This window comes from Rousettus aegyptiacus, unplaced genomic scaffold, assembly GCF_014176215.1.
Source record: "Rousettus aegyptiacus isolate mRouAeg1 unplaced genomic scaffold, mRouAeg1.p scaffold_m13_p_16, whole genome shotgun sequence".
Lineage (NCBI taxonomy): Eukaryota > Metazoa > Chordata > Mammalia > Chiroptera > Pteropodidae > Rousettus > Rousettus aegyptiacus.
Window position 1 is genome coordinate 33,831,024 of NW_023416291.1, and position 16,103 is coordinate 33,847,126.

The 16,103-nt window shown below is 46.8% G+C and overlaps 1 protein-coding gene across 2 annotated transcripts in view; it reads left to right on the top strand.

Moving 5' to 3' along the window:
* Positions 1-16,103, top strand: part of OLFM2 (olfactomedin 2) — a 54,433-nt gene that overhangs the window by 36,974 nt on the left and 1,356 nt on the right. For both annotated transcript variants that reach the window (XM_016153557.2, XM_016153556.2), the window contains exons 2-5: positions 12,315-12,464; positions 14,050-14,196; positions 14,441-14,660; positions 15,097-15,203. In XM_016153557.2, the coding sequence (XP_016009043.2) occupies positions 12,315-12,464; positions 14,050-14,196; positions 14,441-14,660; positions 15,097-15,203 (624 nt within the window). The remainder of the gene's footprint in view (positions 1-12,314; positions 12,465-14,049; positions 14,197-14,440; positions 14,661-15,096; positions 15,204-16,103) is intronic.

Sequence of the window (16,103 nt, forward strand, 5' to 3'; positions counted from 1 at the left end):
CCTCTCCCCTTTGAGAGATGAGGAAACAGATGCAGGGAGGCAGGTGAGCTGCCCAAGGTAACACAGAGCCAGGATTTAGATGTAGACCCTCCGGTCCCCAGCTGCTAGGCTGCCTTTCTGTGCCCCTGTCAGTGTCCATTTGCTGATCTGTAATCAGTTTTATCGCGCTCACTTTTATGTTGCTTCACCTGTGTTTAGCCATTTGAATATATTAACAACTACCTCAATGACGTCAGTATTATTCTTAGCCCCATATTACAGCTGGAGAACTGGAGGCCCAGGGTGGTTAAGTCGGTAGCCGAAGGTCACACAGTAGAGCTGGGATTTGAACTCTGACAACCTGACTCCTTAGACAACATGCTCCGTTGCCTTGTCTTGCTGGGGGAACTGAATGCCTTTGAAAATCATTTTTTTTTTAAACCTGGGAATGTGTGTTAAGGTGCAGCTTCATGATAAAGGTTTGGATCCAAATTAACTTGCCACCCCTAGGGACATATACAGAGCCCACGCAAGTGGGTTTTCAGGCGGGGGTGGCACCTAGCTGTTCCTGAGTTATTAGCTGGCAGGTTGGTCCCCTGTCACCTCCTGGCCACACTTTGCAGACTTCGAGGCCTTTCTCTCTGTCTAGCCCCTGCCTGGGAGCCCTGTGACAGACACCTCCATTTTGTTCAGCAGCGGCCCCCACTCTTGGCATGAAATGCCTCTGTCAGCCATGGAAGATGAATTTACCCCACAACGACCTTTTCCACGCGCTGATGGATTGATTTCAGAAATCCATCCCCATCCAGTCTGCCTAGCCTCAGCCTCCACCACTGGCGCTGATGGCTGCAAATTTATGCCCATGCCAAAAATTGAATTCCTGTAAGTCGAGGGAAGTGTCTGAAAAGCTCATCCAGCTCATTTTTACTTCTGACAAACTTTAGTTGCGAGATTAAACCTGAGCCAGTGTCTTCTAGCAGCAGGGACTGTGGTGGTGGGGAGATGACTTCATCGTGGATATTTTTCTTACATTCTCTGCATGCAGCTCGGCCACCTAGGGCTGAGAAATAAACAGCAGCCAGACCCGCAGGCCTCGTGGTTAAAGGGAATTCCCATTTCTGACCAGCTGATGTTAGAAAAAGGGCACACTCTGTGTATCCAAAGGCAGGCCTCTTGGTCCCTGTGGCAAATATTGAGCCATTCGGAGGGATTGGAAGTAAAGCTTCTAATTCATTCCCAGGCTCCTGCACTGGCTCCTGAGGCCCGACTCCATCTTGGCAACTTCGCAAGGTTCTAATTAAGCTTCCTTGGGTTGTAGCAGAGAGAACATCAAAGTGTGGCTATTTCCAGAGCTCTTCAGCTTTACTCCACCCCCTGCCAGTGGCCCAAAGGTGGTGGAAGGAGAAGCGGAGAAATTAAGTGACAGCTCTGTGAAGGAAGAAACCCCATCTTGCTGGAAAGAGCTCTCGCTTGCCTTGAAAAATGAAACATCTGATGCAAATGTAGTCATTTCTCTTTGGTACATATTAAAGAAATGAATCCTTGATGTCTACAAAAAAGGGATCAAAAATGAACCTTTCTGAGAGGAGAAGGACTTTTATTTCGCTGTGAACTTTTCTAGATCTAGCCTCTGGCAGGGATGTCTACAGAACATGGGGTGTGGGAGGATAAAGAAATAAATGACTGCCATTCATGTATTCATTCATTCAGGAAGTGTCTGTGAAGCAGCCACTGCGTGCCAGGCATGGGGCCGTGAGCTGCGGAAACCGCAGGGACAGATTAGAACCCAGTTTCTGCCCTTACGGGACGTTCTACAAAACCCCCGACAGCTAGTCCTCAAACCAGCCAAGGTCATGAAAAACAAGGAAAGACTGAAAAAACGGTCACAGACCATACAAGGTTAAGGAGATATGATGACTCAATGCCATGTAGAATCCTACATGTGATTCTGGACCAGAAAAAAAGACCATGAGTGGAAAAGCTGGGGAAATCCAGTGATAAGGCTGCAACGAGTTGGGTTCTTAGTTGTGAAAAATGTGCCATGGATGTGTAAGATGTTAACAACAGGGAAAATGGGGTAAGGAGCACATGGGAGACCTCTGTACTATCTACATAACTTTTCTGTAAATGTAAAATTCCAAAATAAAAAGTTTATGTGAAGAAAGTCAGCAGGGGACACGGAATAATTCTAGAATGGCACTGGTCCTGTGAGTGGATATAAAGTCGCTAGCCCCTGGACGCTAAGTGCCAGGCACTGTGACTGACATACTAGTCATCATCCTGACAATCATGTGAAGCCCAGCCATTAGGATTCCAACTTCCAGATGAGGCAGAGGAGAGGTTAAGAAAGGCACAGAGGAGTTAAGCTAGTTAAGCTACAAGGTCACACAGGAAGAAGATCAGAATTTGGACTCAAGCAGCCTGAGCTGTTAAACTCTACAACTGCCTGTTCATGCACAGGTATTTCTTGAGAAGCTACTATACCCCTTCAGGAGCTGACTAGAGAAATAGAAAGATCTTTTCTAGGCCTTTCAGAGATTTTAATTCAGGGAATTGGTTAGAAAGGTAATGGAAGAGATGAGAAACTGAACAGAGAATAGAGGTGAAACTCTGAGATTAGCAATAGCAAAGAGCCTCTATCTCCCTAGGACTAGGGGTCAGATAGAATAGGTGGGATAAACGGAGGCAAACATTTATTTCTCACGCTTCTGGAGGCTTTAGGTGGTATAAACTAGAATGTGACCGCAGGTGGGAGCCGAAGCCACAGAAGAGATGCACCCACTGCAGAGCATCCTGGCAGAGAAAGGGAGGAACACACCTGCTCTCAGATCTCCTGTGAATGCCTCCCATTGGCTGAACCTTCCTGGAAGCCAGAGGGCAAGGGAGTGTGGGAAATTTAGTTCCCAAGCCCACAGAGTAAGGCAGGGGAGGGAAAGGGAATGAAAAGTCAGCTGCGAGGCAGGTTACTCTCAAGCATGTATGTACATGGGGACCTGGGGGAAGGCCAGGGGAAAGCTTTGATCCCCCTTTTATAAATAATGGAGGCAAAGAGATCTGCTTCAGAAGTCACAAAGAGAAAGTGGCAGATCTGGGCTTTCGACACTGATTATGGTTTAGCCTCACAGGTTCTTCTGAAGATTGGTGAGAAATGAACTGCAAAGCACCAGAATAGGGCCTGGCTCACAGGATGTGATCCATAAATGTGAGCTTTTATTGATGATGATGATGATGATGATGATAATGATGATGATGATTGTCACCATTTTTATGATGCTGAAGGAACCTTCCTTTGCATAGAACTGTCATATCTGACTATTGCAGGACTGTGTCTGTGGGGGAGGGTACTTCAATGCCAGAGATCATTTAAGGAGGGGCTCAACTGTGTCCTCACATGGTGAAAGGGGCAAGGGAGATCTCTGGGGTCTCTTATAATGGCATGAATCTCACATCCAAATACCTCACATTGGGGGTTAGGTTTCAATATATGACTTTCGGGAGGACAGAAACATTCAGTCAGTAGCAAAGAGTGAGTTCTACAAGTGTCAAATGAAACATAAAACCTCGGTGGTGGGTGCTTGGTTGCTGGTCCTCTCTTTCATCCATTCCCATGACTTTTAATCCCATCTGTCTGCTGACAGCACCCAAATGCATATCCCTCTCTCCTCTCCCCAGCTGCTGACTTGACATTTACTCTTGGATGTGGTCACAAACATCATGAATTGAACATGCCTTCAGGTTGGACTCTTGATTTCCATCCCCCACCCCAAAGCTGCTCCTCCCCCACTTTCCATGGCTCCTTCTCTAGCCTCTCCATCTCAGTTAATGGTATCTCCACTTATCCACTCACTCCATTACTCAGGCCCCAAAAGTTGAAGTCATCTGCAACTCCCTCTTTGCCTTCTACCCCACATCTGGTCCCCCAAATCCTGTGGGCTCAGCATTTAAAACATAGACATCTGAAACTTTAGGTCAAGATGGTGGAGTAGGTAAACTCTGTGCTTGCCTCCTCTCATAACCACATTAAAATTATAAATAAATGATAGAACAATCACCCTTGAGAACCACCTGAAGACTAGCTAAACAGAATTCCTATAACTAAGGGTATAAAGAAGAAGCTACATCGAGGTTGGTAGGAGTGACAGATCAAGGTCCGTATGTTTAGTACCTATGTTTTTTTTTTTTTTTTTGCATACAGCTTTCTAATTTTCCCAACAGGATTTATTGAAGAGGCTTTTCTTTCTCCACTGTGTGTTTTTGGCTCCTTTGTAAAAAATTAATTGCCCATATACATGTGGGTTTATTTCTGGACTCTCAATTCTGTTCCATTGGTCTGTGTGTCTATTTTTCTGCCAGTACTATACTGTTTTGATTACTGTAGCTTTGTAGTATAATCTTAAGTAAGGCAGTGTGATACATCTGGCTTTGTTCTTTTTTCTTAGGATTGCTGTGGCTATTCAGGGTCTTTTGTGGTTCGGTACAAATTTGATGATTTTTTTGGTTCTATTTCTTTTAAAAATGCCATTGGGATTTTGATGGAGATTACATTAAATCTGTATATTGCTTTGGGAGCATAGTCATTTTAACTGTGTTGATTCTTCTAATCCATTTCATAGATTAATTTCTTTGTGACTTCTTCAATTTCTTTAATAGTAGCTTTTAATTTTCAGTGTATATAAGTCCTTTGCATCTTTTATTAAGTTTATTCCTAGGTATTTTATTCTTTTTGTTGTGGGTGCAAATGGAATTATTTGCTTCATTTCTTTCTTTAATATTTTATTGTTAGCATGTAGGAAGGTAATGGATTTTTGTACATTGATTTTGTATTCTGCAACTTTACTTGTTTATTGTTTCTAATAGTTTTTTTTTTTGGTGAAGTCGTTGGGGTTTTCTACATGTAGAATCATGTCATTTGCAAAAAGTGACAAATTTACTTCATTCCTAATTTGAATGTCTTTTATTTCTTCCTCTAGCCTAATTGCTCTGACTAGGACTTCCAGTACTACCTTGAATAACAGTGGTGAGAGTGGGCATTCTTGTTCCTGATATTAGAGGCAAAGCTTTCACTTTTTCACCATTGAGTTTGGTATTAGCTGAGGGTTTGTCATGTACGGCCTTCGTTATGCTGAGGTACTTTCCTTCTATACTCACTTTATTGAATGCTTTAATCATAAATGGATGTATTTTGTCAAAATTTTTTTCTGCATCTTTTGTTATAATATGATTTTTATCCTTTGTTAATGCGGTGCATCACATTGATCAATTTGTGTATGTCGAACCATCCTTGCACCCCTGGAATGAACCCCATTTGGTTGCGATTTATCACCTTTTTGATATATTATCTTTTAATATACCATTGCATTTGATTTGCTAATATTTTGTTTGGGACTTTTACATTTATATTCATCAGAGATATTGGTCTGTATTTTCTTTTTTTGTGTTGTCCTTTCCAGGTTTTGGTGTCAGGGTAATGTTGGCCTCAAAAATGAGTTAGGAAGTATTGCCTCTTCTTCAATTTTTTGGAAGCATTTGAGAAGAACAGGTGTTAAATCATCTTTGAATATTTGGATGATTTCACCAGTGAAGCCATCTGGTCCTGAACTTTTATTTTTGGGGGAGGTTTTTGATGACTGTTTTGATTTTCATACTGTTGATCAGTCTATTTAGATTTTCTAATTCTTCATGATTCAATCTAGGAAGGTTATATACTTCTAAGAACTTCTCCTTATCTTCTAGGTCATGGACTTTGGTGGCATATAGCCTTTCATAGTATTCCCGTGTGGTCCTTTGTATCTCTGTGGTGTCTGTTGTAACTTCTCTTTCATTTCTGATTTTTATTTGCGTCTGCATTTGCAAATTTTTGCACAAGGCAAGCCTCCTCTACACTTCCTCCAGGTGTGGACCTGGACTTCAGGGAAGGAAGTCATTCTAATTCAGAGACCTGTGTCTCTTCCTGCCTTTTCCAAGAAAGTCTATTTCATTGATTATGGGTTCACATTGGCGTGGTGACCTCAGAGACTAAGACATGCTGGAATGTGGGTACTGGCCTGCACTGGGACTCAGGAGGAGCTGGGGCTCCTGCCAGTGTTCGGGTGGCTTCAGACGGTGAGAGGCTGTGCTGTGCTGCCAGCCTGCATAACCTCTCAGGACAAGATGGGCCATTTGTGTTGGGAGGAAATGAATAAATGAATGCACGTGTGAATGAATGAATGAATGGACTCAAGGTTGTCCCCCATCCCAGCCCCTCCCCTAGCCATAGTCTCTCGCAGGCAAAGCCCCAGCTGCTCAAGCGGAGAGAGGCCCTAGTTCTTCTTCTTGGCATGGGTGAGCTGATGCCTTCTTTAAGGCCTGTCAGGCTTGTCAATCAGAAAGGATTTGCCCAATACCTCGAAGTTTGTCGGGGGCAGCCTGCTATTATCTTAAGCCCTGCAAAGGGACATGGCCCCTGTCACAGCTCAGACATGTCAGACAAGCGTGTCCCTAATCATTCTTCATGGCCCTCCCGCCACTCCTGCAGTCAGAGAGAAGCTACACCTGCCTCTGAGTCTGCCAGGCTCCTCTCTGCAGCCTGATCTCAAACCTCCACTCCCTGGGAGTGATGGAAGCCAGTTTGGCAGAAGGGGAAAAGCATGGTGGATCTGTGAAGGTGTTTGTTCTTTGACCAGCATGTGGTCATTCAACAAGTATGCATTGTCCCAGGTCTGGGAGATTCAGTGATGAACAAAACAGACAAACTCCCCACCCCCACGCTATCTCCTATCAGGGGCCAAGGCAGGCCACATTCAGTAGTCACACCTATGAGGTCCTAAAGGCCATTGTGACCAGGGCTTGAAGGAGGACTGGGGAGGTACGGCATGGTGGTACAAGCTGTGAGCCAGATGGCCTGTGTTTAAAGCCCAGGTCCACCATTTACAGGCTGTGACACTCTGGCCAAGAGATGTGAGCCTTCTCTTGCCCAGTTTCTTCACCTCTCAAAGGCAGATATTGATAGTGCCTGCCTTCTAGAATTGTGGTGAGAATCAAATCAGCTAAAACATGCAAAGTGCTTAGAACAATGCTTAAGATATAGTAAGAAATAGTAGTATTAGGGAGAAAAAGGACAGGATGCCTTGAGAGGTGAGTAACACAGGACAGGTACAGCAGAGGATGTTTTTGGAAGCAACATTTATACTTGAGCCCCAGGGATGGAAAAGAGTGAGCCTGGCCAGGAGATGGGGTAAGTCTTGATAGCAGAGGGTCCAGCTGGTGCAAAAGCCTGGAAGTGGAAAAAAAAAACATGGTTGTTCTAGGAAAGATAGGATGACTAGAAGATGGGCTGGAGAGAACGTGGCAGTGTGAGCCTCCTTGATTACTGGTTCATATGAAACCGAACTCACCTCCACCACATTACATCAAGGACATGCTCTAGAACAGGAAGCCACTGAGCCACATGTAGACCAGGATGCAGCAAGTGTCTCTGCCCATCTTCTGTGGGGTTCAGCTCTCACTCATTCCTGTCTGTTATTGGATTTTCTGTGGTTCCTCATCACTCTGCAGCCTTAGCCTCAACTCCATAAGACTTTCGTCCGTTCTCCCAGATTGTCTCAATCCAGTGACTGCAAGCTCAAACCATTTTGACTACATGAAGTTATGAATTGGCTTTAGAGTGTTGTGGGGGTTAAAATAATAATAGCAAACACTTCTGTAGTGTTTACTACATGCTGATTGCTCGTACATATAGTATTAACACATTCAAACTTCCCAGCAACCCTAGGAGGTAGGCACAGTTATCATGTCTATTTTACAAATGAGAAAATGGCAGCACAGAGAAGTTAACTGACTTGCTCAGGTCACACAGCCAGTGAGTGGCCAAGCCAGGACATAAACTCAGCAGCCTGACCCCAGGACATGGCTCTTAACCATCTGGCTCTCCTTTACCATCTGAGTGGGAATAAGAGACATCCAGAAAAATGAGTCGTTTCTATCATAAGGATATTGTCTGGAAAGATGCTGGTGACATTACAGACTCCTTTCTGGGAGGACTGTGGGAGAGATCCTTGCCTGTTTATGGTACCAAAAATACTTAAGCTTTCTCCTGAGCATCTGGCATACTTTGTTTCAGGACACTGGGAACCATATAAATGACCAGCTTTCCCTTTTCAAGTTGGCTGCAAAGGAGCTTGGAGCCAAATTGATGGCCCAACCATATGCTGGTGGTTCAGGTTCTTAAGGGATGAGTTTTTCTTAGCTTTATTTCTGGTTCTATATCCCCACTTTTCTCTTTCTTCCTTTTCTCCTTTGCAAAAAAAAAAAAATTTTTTTTCTAAGGGATTGAAAAAAAATCTTTGCAGGACCAATATGCATTTGTTGTAGAAAATTTGGAAAATAAGATACATTTGAAGATAAGTCCTCACTAATCCCATTTTAATGGCTGCATAGTATTCCTTCCTGTGGGTGCACCTCAAGTTTTGAAATTAATCAGACAACATGAGAGAAAAGTCCAGTTGTCCAATTTTAAACAGTGTTTTAACAGTTGTGCGCTTGTCCACATTTCTCTGGGCTAAATTCTGCTCAGATATGCTTATGGGTTAAATGCAAATGCAGAAACCTTAGAGCTTGGGCTCCGGATTGGCAGACTGCCCTCCAGAAACATCTAAATCTGATTCTCCTATTTAATTGGAGCTATTGTGTGGTATTTTACATATCCTTGTAAACCACTTGGAGTTGTCTCCAGAACAAGGCAGGGTACAAATAAATACATAAACCCCAAGCCACTTCTGCTTCCTGATTAAATTGTCCAGCCTCAAACGCAATAGTATCCTTGTCTTATTAAGAGTCAACCACTTGCTCTGTTCCTGTTGGCTAATCCCCGAAAGCCAATGCTGGCTGGCTGACCTCCCTGGGGATCCTGGAGCAAGCCCTTGGCCGCTGGAAGAACCAGGAATTGTTTTTAGTCCAAGATGTAGGTGATGGAGCTGTACACTGAGATGATGACCCCAGGTGTGACAGCGAGAAAAACTTCCTGCGTTTCTCATACTCAGTCAGTCCTGGATCTGTTACGGAGACATTGGCATAATTGGGGCATCAGCCTCGGCAAAAGCATTTGAAAAATCCCTGCCAGAAAGACAATTTGAGGAGCTGCCACCGAGTGCACAGCCTACCCCCGTAGAGCCCATTAGCAGAAATATTAAACTCGGAACCAGCAGCTGCGCCAAGAGAGCATCTCTGGCTCCTGTGCATTTGCCACATCTGAGGTGAGACAGGCCATCTGAGGTGTCTGTACCTGGATTGCTCCTGGGCTCTGACACCTGCTGTTATAGCAATCCCCTTAGTATAGTCCATTCTCTGTCCCCATCTCAAGCTCTCCAAGAGTTCATGACTTCGGCTCCAAGCTAAATGCAGTCTGGGAGAGCAAGCATTCAGATTCTCAAACATTGAGCCTTCTAGGACATTCCAGTGTTCCCTGGGAACATGAACTTGCCTGTGAATTTGAGCTTGAACCTGATGATGGGCACACTTTAGGATCTCTGCCTTGATGAGAGTTGGCAGCCAAACTCCAGGCATTTAATTACACTGCTACAGAGACCACTCTAGCAAGATGCGTCCAACGCAGACAATTATTTTAGGAAAGCCATGGAGGCTGCCTTTCCTCACCACTTAAATCTTGCTTCTCGTTTGCAATTCAATATTTCAATTGTTGAAAGAAAGTGGATTGTTTGCTTCAAAGGACAGGCTAGGAAATGTAGGAAGGAGATGTTAATTATGTTGAACTGAGCTGCTTTGTCTCTACACAAATGAGAATTTTCAGGGGGTTCCGTCCAAATTTCTTGGGGATCTGAGCCAGGCGAACATACAAGGGGATTCTTGGACTCACAGTCATTGTTTTTGTTTTGTTTTAAGAACTGAATTTATCGTGAAAGGAAGCAAAACTATCGTGAAAGGGTAATGCTTTCTTGGGTCACCTCGCTTGTTTTGGGTCAGGATCCCTCAGAAGCAGAGTTGGAGGAGAGGAGTTGAGTACAGGTACTTGCCTGGGAGGTGATCCCAGGAGGAACCAGGGGAAAATGAGATGGGAAGCAAAGGAAATCCATGCAGGGTGAGGTAATGAGCAGTGTGCCACTGTGGGCGCCTGGAGCACAGGTCCCAGTGGGCTCCCTTGGGAAAATGCATGCAACGCACACCTTGAAGTTCTCCCACTGGAGAGATGAGGGCTGATATTCATCACTAACTGATGTGAGGCATGGTGGGTTGTGAGGGCCTTTTGCTGCTGGAGGAAGCCCTTGGTGGGGAGTGGGGGTGGGGGTTGGCGAGTGGTCCTGAGCACTTCCATGATAAGACTGGGGAGGCCTCTCTTGAATCACATCTACAGGCAAGGAAGGCTAGGCAAGTGAGTGACTTCATCCCTCCACAGAGGAGACGTGGACTCATAAAGAGGGGGTCTCCCTAACTTCAGAAGGGTGTACATAAGAATGATCAATTATAATAGTTTCAGATGGCGTTTATGAATGGGGTATTTTTCTTATTAATTAATGAGTCAAGCTCATCTGTAAAATTATATCACTCTCACACTCCAATAAGCTTTTTTAAAAGAAGACTTTTTTGAGCGAGAGAGAAAAAGATGGGCTTAGAATAGCTGGTGACTCCAGGACTGTGTAACTCGCAACCTGGCCTATCTCTGCTGCAGCTCCTGGGAATAGCCTCTGCTGGGCAGCCAGTTAACAACTTGCAAATGATCAATTATTGTGGGGCTGTTTCTCTGGAAAACACTTGGGGTTTTATCAGAATTTCTTCCAGTGCTTGTAGGAATGCATCCCGGATAGGACCAGAATCTTTCACTTCTCACCTAAACAGTTGCCACCCATCATCATTTATTTGCCTGGATACATTGGCAGTCATCTCTTCCCTGGTCTCCTGCCCTGTCTCCCACAGTCTCTTCCCCCCGCAGCAGCCAGGGGGCGCCTGTGAACACTTGAGTCAGGTCATGCTCATCCTCTGTTCAGAACCCTCCTGGTTCCTACTCGCTTAGAACCAACACCAAATCCTCCCCACCATTTACAGGCCCTGAACACGCTACACTGCCCCCTCCCTGCCCTCATCTCCCTCCTGCTTACTCTTGCCATTACCCGCTTGCTCACTCTGCTCCAGCTACGTGGGCCTCCTCCGTGTTGCCCAAACACTCCAGGCATGATCCTACCTCAGGGCCTTTGCACCTCTGTTCTCTCTGCCCTGAACACCTTCCCCAGGTATCCACAGGCTTCTCCCTCACCTCCTTTAGCTCTTGACTCTCGTAAATGCATCTTCTCATGGAGGCTTTGCCAAGCCATCCTAAAATTTCAACCCCTCACCACCTCAACTCTAGTGTCTCCCATTGTTTCTTCTGGCCTTACTTCTCTCTATGACACTCATCACCCTTTAAATACTTGATGTTTATTTATTGGTTTATTTCTGTCTCTCTAATGTAAGCACCTAGAAGAGCTTTTGTGTTTGTGTGTTTTGTTTGCTGCTGTGTTTTCATTATCCAGAATAGAGCTTGACACACAGTAGGAGCTTAACAAATACGTGTTAAACAAATGAGACCATCATGCTCCGATACAAACAAAAAGACTTGGACTTGTGACTAACTCCAGTATGTTCTGGGGAAGCTCAAGGGGGCCCAAGAGGGCGGGTGGGGTGGGCAGCGTGTTCCATCAGTGGCAGTCAGTGCTTTTTGAACAATGCACAAACTTATTGGACCACAGAGGATCCTTTGTCCAGCATGCCTGGTAAGATTGCCAGTGTTCCCAGGAGCATGGTTTGGGGAACATAGCTATGATTGATCCTGGAATTGCTTGAATGATATAAACTGACTTGAAGGTTAATTTAGGAGGAGGAGTCTGAAGGGAATGCCTTTTATTCAAGGGCCTGGAAGCCTCTTTGAGGATTGTCACCCTTTGGGCTGGGCTTCTCAGGAGTAGTGGTTGGGGAAGGGCGGGGACAAAGTATGTCCGGAGCTTATGTGTCATCCTGGGTTGGGGAAGTAGAGAGGGAGGTCCAGGTTCGGGTGTTAGTATGAGCAGGTCTATTCTAATGGTGGCTGTGTGTGAGGCAGTGTGTGAGCAAACGCGTGGGAGAGAATAAATTCCCGTCCTGTGGAAGGACTCAAGCCTGCAATTCCTTGCCATGTTCCTTACCCCCTCGTACCTCAGTCTTGTCATCTGTAAAATGGAGTTCCATGCATCAGGCACTCAACATGTGGTCTGGCGCATTCCAGGGGTCCAGCAAAGGGCATTTGTTGTCTTCCAGAGCTCCCTTTCTCGTTTAGCAGGAGTGGGAGAATCCCCCATTGGGTCCCTGCTCTCTGACCCCTGACCTCCCCACAGACCCTCTTCCAAAGCCCAGAGGAAGGCTGGCAGCTGTACACTTCGGCCCAGGCCCCCGATGGGAAATGCATCTGCACGGCCGTGATCCCTGCACAGAGCACCTGCTCCCGAGACGGCAGGAGTCGGGAGCTGCGGCAGCTGATGGAGAAGGTAAGAACCTTCCAGATTCCTTGGGGAAAATGGAGAAATCTTCCAATTCCCACCTTGCCCTCTGCCCTCATCCAGGTAAGCCGGGGCCACAGTTAACCACATGGGTTAATCAGAGCTGGCAGATAATTTGCCTTTCCTCCAGGTGGATATTTTAGCTGATATCTATGTTCAATGCTTCTTTGGAGGAGAAACTGAGCACTGTGGGGGACCGGGAGGAAATAGGACCCCAGTGGCAGCATCTGTGTCTCCTGCATGTGAGCTCTGGCCCCACTGTGCACATCCCACTCAGCCATTAGTTCACCACACTCTTCTGCTAAGAAGGGGTTTTGTGTCCCTTGTGTAGGGGTCTAACCCTCTATCCCAAGAAGCTCATATAAAGATTCCTTCCCTTTCTGATTGTGGTCAATAGAAAATGGTCCCCATTCAACACATCTCCAAGGGTGTCTTGGTGCCCTTTATAAACTGATAGCTATTTCTTGCCACTGTCCAGCTGACTGCCCATTGGACAGCTTTGCTGTTGGTGTTGAAAGGGACCAGTGACCTCCCTCCATCACCTTATAAGGGAGGAGGCTGACACTTGGCAGAGGACAGAAGAGACCCCTCTCAGCACAAGAGTCTCCTACCCATTAACTTCCCAGGATCCTGCTCTACCCACACCCCCAGGACTGATTTCCTCAACAGTTTGGGACACCTATATGATGTCCCCTGATTGTCGACAATGGCTATAAAATGTTCAGTGGTGTCCAGGGTGGGTATCAGGCTATTGGGTTTCTGCGAATGTCCAATAGTCATGTGGAGAGGGTGTATTTCAGCAAGCATCCAGTGTTGTCTTCGAGTTCCCCTTAGCCAGGTGGGGCTTACTTTGGACAGGTGCAGCTCACATTACCCAAGTGGAGGTGGGAGATAGAGGGCCCTCAGTCTGGGGTAGGAGAGGCCAGGATGAGAGAATTTCAGTTTACTCATTTAGCTCAAGAGTATCTATTAAGCATCGGCTTAGTAACAGTGCTAGACATCGGGTCTGCATCTGCAGATTCTGCCTGAAGGAAGCAGATGAACATGACCAGTCCAGATGACAGTCATAGCTGGGGAGATAATAACCAGCTATGAGGAAAGTGTGTGGTCAGGGAAGGCTACTCTGAGGAGGTGATGCTGGAGTTGAGACCTGAAGACTGAGAAGGAGCCAGCAGTGGGAAGATGAAGGGAAGAGCACTCCAGATAGAGGAATGAGCAGATGCAAAGACACTGAGGAGGGGAGGAGCCTAGAATTTGTGAGTGCAAGGGGGGCTGGTGGCAGGCGGGCTGGTAGGGCCAGCACGCAGGGTCTACAGGGGAAGGCAGTGATCTAGTCTTCCTTTTGAAAAGCTCCCTTTGGCTGCTGTGTGGAAAACTGACTGTTGGGGCCTAGGGTGGGAGCAGGTGGCCATTCCAGGTGGGGCCAATGGATGGATTGGGCATGCCACTGGGCAGCTGCTGGTAAGATTGGGAGGAGAAGATAGGTCGGGTGTTTTCCAAGTCTTGTCTGAGGCATCTCTGGGGCAGGGGTGGGAGGAGGAGTCTGGCTGTCTCTAACTCTCCCAGTTCCCAGGTCCAGAACGTCTCCCAGTCCATGGAGGTCCTTGAGTTGCGGACGTACCGTGACCTCCAGTATGTGCGCAGCATGGAGACCCTCATGCGGAGCCTGGATGCGCGGCTCCGGGGGGCCGATGGGTCTCTCTCAGCCAAGAGCTTCCAGGTGGGTCCCTCTGGGTTCAGGTTGGTGATCAAGGAAAGAATTGAGAATGGTGCCCATTAGTTCCTAGAGTGGGATCATGTCTGGGAAGACAGGGTTGGCTGGGATCTAGAGTCCAGTGTGGGCCAAATGTTAAGGGCTAGGTGTGCATCAAGGATAAAGGGTAAGGTTCTGGGTCGCAGGTTATGGTATGTCTGGGTCAAAGGTCAGGTGTAAGGATCAGCTACAGTTCCATCTTGGTGGGCAGGAGTTGAAGGACAGGATGACAGAGCTGTTGCCCCTGAGCTCAGTGCTGGAGCAGTACAAGGCGGACACACGGACTATCGTGCGCCTGCGGGAGGAGGTGAGGAATCTGTCCGGCAGCCTTGCAGCCATCCAGGAGGAGATGGGCGCCTATGGGTACGAGGACTTGCAGCAGCGGGTGATGGCTCTGGAAGCTCGGCTCCATGCCTGTGCTCAGAAGCTGGGTATGCCTTGACCCTTGACCTTGACCCCTGACTTCCATGTCCTTGACCCTAACACCACCTGTGTGTGCAGAAGCTAGACATGGTTTTGACCTTTAACTTACTTCTATCATTGGTAAATATCTTCTCCCATTCAATATGCTGTCTTATTGTTTCGTTGATGGTTTCTTTTGCTGTGAAAACACTTTTTAGTTGACCTCTACCTTCTCAACTTCTTTGACCTCCCTACCCAAGGCCAAAAATAGACCCCAAAATTAGTAATGGCCCTGACCCTTGACTTCCAGCCCCTCACCCCCAACTTAACTCCATCTCGGAACCAGATCTCTGGATCCTCTTTCACCCCTGATCCTAGCTCTTCCCAGTCCTACCTCGTCCTTGCCCTGCCTCCCTGGGGCTCTTCCCAACCCCACACCCTCATCTCTCCTGTTCTGCCTCCCAGGCTGTGGGAAGCTGACTGGGGTCAGTAACCCCATCACCGTTCGGGCCATGGGGTCCCGCTTTGGCTCCTGGATGACTGACACGATGGCCCCCAGTGTGGACAGCCGGGTAAGTGACTGTGCCCATCCCAGGGGTCAGAGCTTGGGCGGGACATAGCCTGTGGCTGCCCATAGGTGCCCAATGATTCTTTTATAGCCCAAAATCTTGGGTTCTCGAGGCCCTTGGACCTCCCCTTGACCATCTAGTGAGCACAAAGTGACCAAGGACTTTCCAGCCCTATGAATCCCTGTCTGTTGACCTCTGATGACCAATTAGACTAATGGCTACTGGTACTACTGAGCAGCTCCCAGTGACCACTGACCTCTAAGTTACTGCCTGGTAACCAGGGCCTTCACAAGGACTAGAGGCCCCTCCCCCCAGCACCGCTCAGAAACCTTCGGACTTACAGTAGCTTCCATGTTCACAATTGCCTTTCACCTCTGACCCACAGGAACCACCCATTAACTGCTGCAGTGACTATTCCAGTGACCCTATATCCTCGCCATGATCACTGGCCTCCCAGGAATTATGGTGGTTCAACCAGGTGGTTAAGAGCTTGGGTGTGGGAATCAGACTTGGATTTGCATCTCATTTCTATGAATTTTTGGCTGTCCAAGGTTCCTTAATGTTTCGGAGACTCAATTTCCTTGCCTTCAAAAGGATCATGATAATGTCCACATTAAAGTTTTTAAGATGCTTAGCCTGATAACTAGCCCTAGTAAAGGTACTTGCAAATGCTAATAAACATGGTGAGATGAGTGATGATGATGAAGATGCAGATTATAGGCTTGGTCAACTTGTGGTTACAGGGGATACCATGGGCAATGAACTCAGATGACCTCTCATCACCCAATGGATATCCATTGACCACTAACCATCCAGTAGGCAATGGCCAGTGAATCCTTGGGTCTGGTGGGTCTCCAGGAGTTGGAGTTTTCTCCAGTCCTTCGGGCTCAAGCACCATCTGAT